The sequence below is a fragment of the Chaetura pelagica genome, unplaced genomic scaffold (assembly GCF_000747805.2).
Source record: "Chaetura pelagica isolate M959 unplaced genomic scaffold, ChaPel_1.0 scaffold278, whole genome shotgun sequence".
In the NCBI taxonomy this organism is placed as follows: Eukaryota; Metazoa; Chordata; class Aves; order Apodiformes; family Apodidae; genus Chaetura; species Chaetura pelagica.
In genome coordinates this window covers 3440280-3443947 of record NW_009954497.1, presented here as the reverse complement: position 1 = coordinate 3443947, position 3668 = coordinate 3440280, and the positions used below count along the sequence as shown (strand labels likewise).

General features: G+C 38.6%; 1 protein-coding gene across 1 annotated transcript in view; it reads left to right on the top strand.

Moving 5' to 3' along the window:
• The window catches only part of LOC104394964 (cytochrome c oxidase protein 20 homolog), a 24060-nt gene extending 20928 nt beyond the window's left edge, over positions 1–3132 (top strand). The window contains exons 2-4 of the mRNA XM_010004618.1: positions 2064–2178; positions 2356–2419; positions 2991–3132. Of these exons, the coding sequence (XP_010002920.1) occupies positions 2064–2178; positions 2356–2419; positions 2991–3132 (321 nt within the window). The remainder of the gene's footprint in view (positions 1–2063; positions 2179–2355; positions 2420–2990) is intronic.
• Positions 3133–3668: the final 536 nt, after the last annotated feature.

Sequence of the window (3668 nt, the reverse complement as noted above, 5' to 3'; positions counted from 1 at the left end):
GGGCCCGCCGAAGCCGAGAGACGGGCCTTGACGGGGGCAGCAGAGCTGTGAACCCCCGCGGGTTGTGCTCCAGGGGAAATACTGAGGGGATAGCACAGGGAGACCGATGTGAAGGCTGAGGCTGCGTAGGGCCGAGTGGGTGTTTCGTGTTTGTTTTTCCACAGACCCCTCTGTGGGGCTTTTTCTGTTAGGCTGAAACACTGCCGTGACACTTGAGCCTTCACAACACCAGTAGTTAGCATTGGTTAGAGTAATAACGAGTGTTTTCGAGTATAGCAACAGGTGAAGTGCTATTTTAAAAGAATGCATCATGCTGCCTGGATGTAGCAGGGGTACCTTCTTTGTCAACATATTAAATGACTTCTTCCACATGAGAGTACTTGAAATTGCTCATTAGGAGATTAGACCAACATAGACCAACTCCTTTTTGCCTCGCTTGTACACAGGGTTTATGTGGAAGCAGCTGATGGTTGTCCATAAGAAACACAGATAAAATTATTAATGGAGATTTCCACACTCACATACAAATCCAGCTGTCGTCAGATGCTTGACATCCGTGTTACCACAGTCAGGTGTGTTTCACAGTTACTTGTCTCACAGTTGTCAGCCCTCTGCAAATAGTTGACTGTGGTACTCCATCTTTAAAATATACTTTGTCCAAGTAGCATAGCTTTAAAAAAAAACAAACCCACAACATGGAAAAATCCGCTTTCAGAATTTTAGTCGATACAGTTGCACACGTGGTATTTAGTGGTCTAAGGATTTGAACACGGAATTCTCAGAGTTGGAAGGGACATCTGGAGATCATCTAGTCCAACCCCCCCGCTAAAGCAGGATCCCCCAGAGCACATTACTCAGGACTGCATGCAGGCAGGTTTTTACTATCTCCAGAGAAGGGGACTCCACAACCTCCCTGGGCAGCCTGTTCCAGTGCTTTGTCACCCTCACTGAGAAGAAGTTTTTCCTCATATTTAGATGGAGTTTCCTTTGTTCCAGCTTGTGCCTATTGGCCCTTGTCCTCTCACTGGGAACTACTGAAAAAGAGTCTGGCTCCAACCTCCTTGCACTACAGTAGAAGTAAGAGGAATTCTCACCCAAGCCCTAACAGAAGAATTAACAGCAAAAAGCTATGCAAGATGTTACTATGATGCAGCTACCTTAATCTTGACACATATCATCTTGAGGCCTTTTTTTATGTTGTTTCTCATTCCCGTTTGTGGTGCCATCATGCATTTGGAAGGCTGTTTGTCAGGTTGGAAAAATGAGTTGCCTTCAATTTAGAAGATTTGGATTATGCAGAAGCCAGCGTGGGCATCTCTGAAATGAAAAACCTATTTGTCAGCTCACAGTCTAGTTAATGAATGCCACATGTAATTACCATTTGAAAATTAAATAGAAAACTGATAGGTATAAGATGGGTTAGGTTATAGATGTGAGCCAAGAGTATGAAGTGTTTGGAATTATTTTTAGCAGTAAGTTGAAGCATTTATGTGCACAGCCCCTGAGTATACATAGAATTAGGTTTAAAATTACTGGTTTATAAATGTGGTTTTTTTCAGTGTTCAGAATAAGGTTCTCTACAACATGTACATTCTCCAGCATTTTTACTTTTTTTAAAGCATATCTGCCTTTTCAGTTATTAAAATTATGTGGCATAACTAACTACTTGGTTGTTTGTAACCTTACCTGTTGTGATCTCTGTCAGTTCTGAACAAAGATCTTGGGTTCTGAAGGGTTTTTTCCTCTCTCTTTTTTTGGAGAATGTAAAGGAAAAATTTGAATGTTTTTTTTTATAATGTTTAGTAGACAGGGTGGATCAAGAGGTTTGTACAAAGTGATGTTGCCTAAATTAATAGTTAACTCTTCCAAAACTACTCCTGATACAGCTGTGCATGTTTGCTTTTGCTCAGCGGTAACTCTGGAAGCAGGAAATCTTCGAGTCTTTGGGTTTTTGACTACTAAGGTAAAAAGTCTGTTACAATTGAATTGGCATCGTGGTCTTCTACAAAGTAATTGTTTTAATTTATGGTGGGTTGTTTGTTGTTGTTTTATTTTTCTTACAGTCCTTTAAACTCCTAGGATTTCTTGATGTTAAAAGTGTCCCGTGTGCACGAGAGTCAGTGCTCTATGGCTCCGTGGGATCTTTAGTTGTGGGCCTTGGACATTTTGTAGCAACTAGTAAGTACTTATTCCTTCTGGGTTTTATGTTTTGCTTTGTAAGGAAAAATTAATTCCTAGTTGCTTTTTTAGTAATGGGAATTAATATTGGGAGTTAATAATGTTGTATTAATAATGGGAAGTCATCCAAGAATTTTTTTCTAGTCTTTTGAAGGATTTTTGTTTTTTTTCTTTCAGGTAGAGTTAGAAGATCTTGTGACTTTGCAGTTGGTGGCTTTATTTGCACAATGTTAGGATACTGGTATGTAAATCTTCTTGAATTTTGACAGAGCTATGTTTTCTGCTTTGTATAACATGATGCCCATGTGACCTCTTACTGTTTTTTAAACTCCTTAAAAAACTTGCCTAGCAAAGTATCTCTTCCTCTCCTCAAAATACTTTTTTTTTTTTTTTAAAGGAAAGGAGTTCAGTGCCTCTGAATTTTTATGTTATATTTTTAAAACTTGCTGTTGTTTCTTGGACCCTAAGAGATCAAACCACCCAGTTATTTCTGTCTTTCTTACTTATTTCTTTTTTCCTTCACATAGGCCATCCTTCCATCCTAATTATAAAGGCAACATACTAAATGGTCATGAAATTAAGATCCAAATTACAGAAATTGGTGTTTTCCATTGGACCTGTATATCCTGCTTGTCAGTGGCTGTATAATGTTTGCCTTAAATACTCTAGTATTTTCATTATGCATAATTTTATAATTAATTTTACAAGCATTATTATATGTGGCGTCACTTTTCAACTGGCTGAATAACTGATTTGCTGCTGCCACTCATGTAAAGCAGGGAATCATGTTTTCTTTTCATCGCCTTCTCTAGGTTTTACTGCAGGTACAATTTGGCCCAACAGAGGATCCGGCAAAGAATGATTAGAGAAGGAATGAGAAACAAACTTTTATATGAAGGCAGTTCTCTTGATCCAGAGAGAAAACAAACTGGCAATGAAAGAAGTGATTCATAGTCTGCTACAGAGGAATCTGTGATCTAATACAGCTTTGGGAGAAGGTGGTTCAAAAATGTGTTCTCTGTAAATGTATGAGGTGCCTAAAACTGATAAATCATGCTGATTTTCCTAGCAAATCCAAGCAAGAAATTCATGGTGAGTCTGTTAAGTCAGTATACAAGCCTTTCTTTGTTTCATAGGTGTATGTATGTATGTGACTGTGTACACAGTTAGGAATGACCTATTAAACATCTGGGAACTGGTGTGTTCTATTACAGGGTCTCGGGATTGATGGCAAATTGGGATGGCTTTAACTTCCGTTATAGACATAATGGTTCATTTTGGCAATTGTAATTACATCTCATTCAAATATAGGAAAATATTTTAATCAGCTGTTCTCTGAATGAATGTGTCCTTCAGTGCTACTGCTACTTCTGTTTGTAAAACAGAAATATTTTACCTGTGGGTGAAGGCTTTGCTTGTGCAAGGTGGGTGATACCAGTAGCCTTTGTAAGATTTCAGCAACAGAAGAACTTCAGATAATTTATATACAC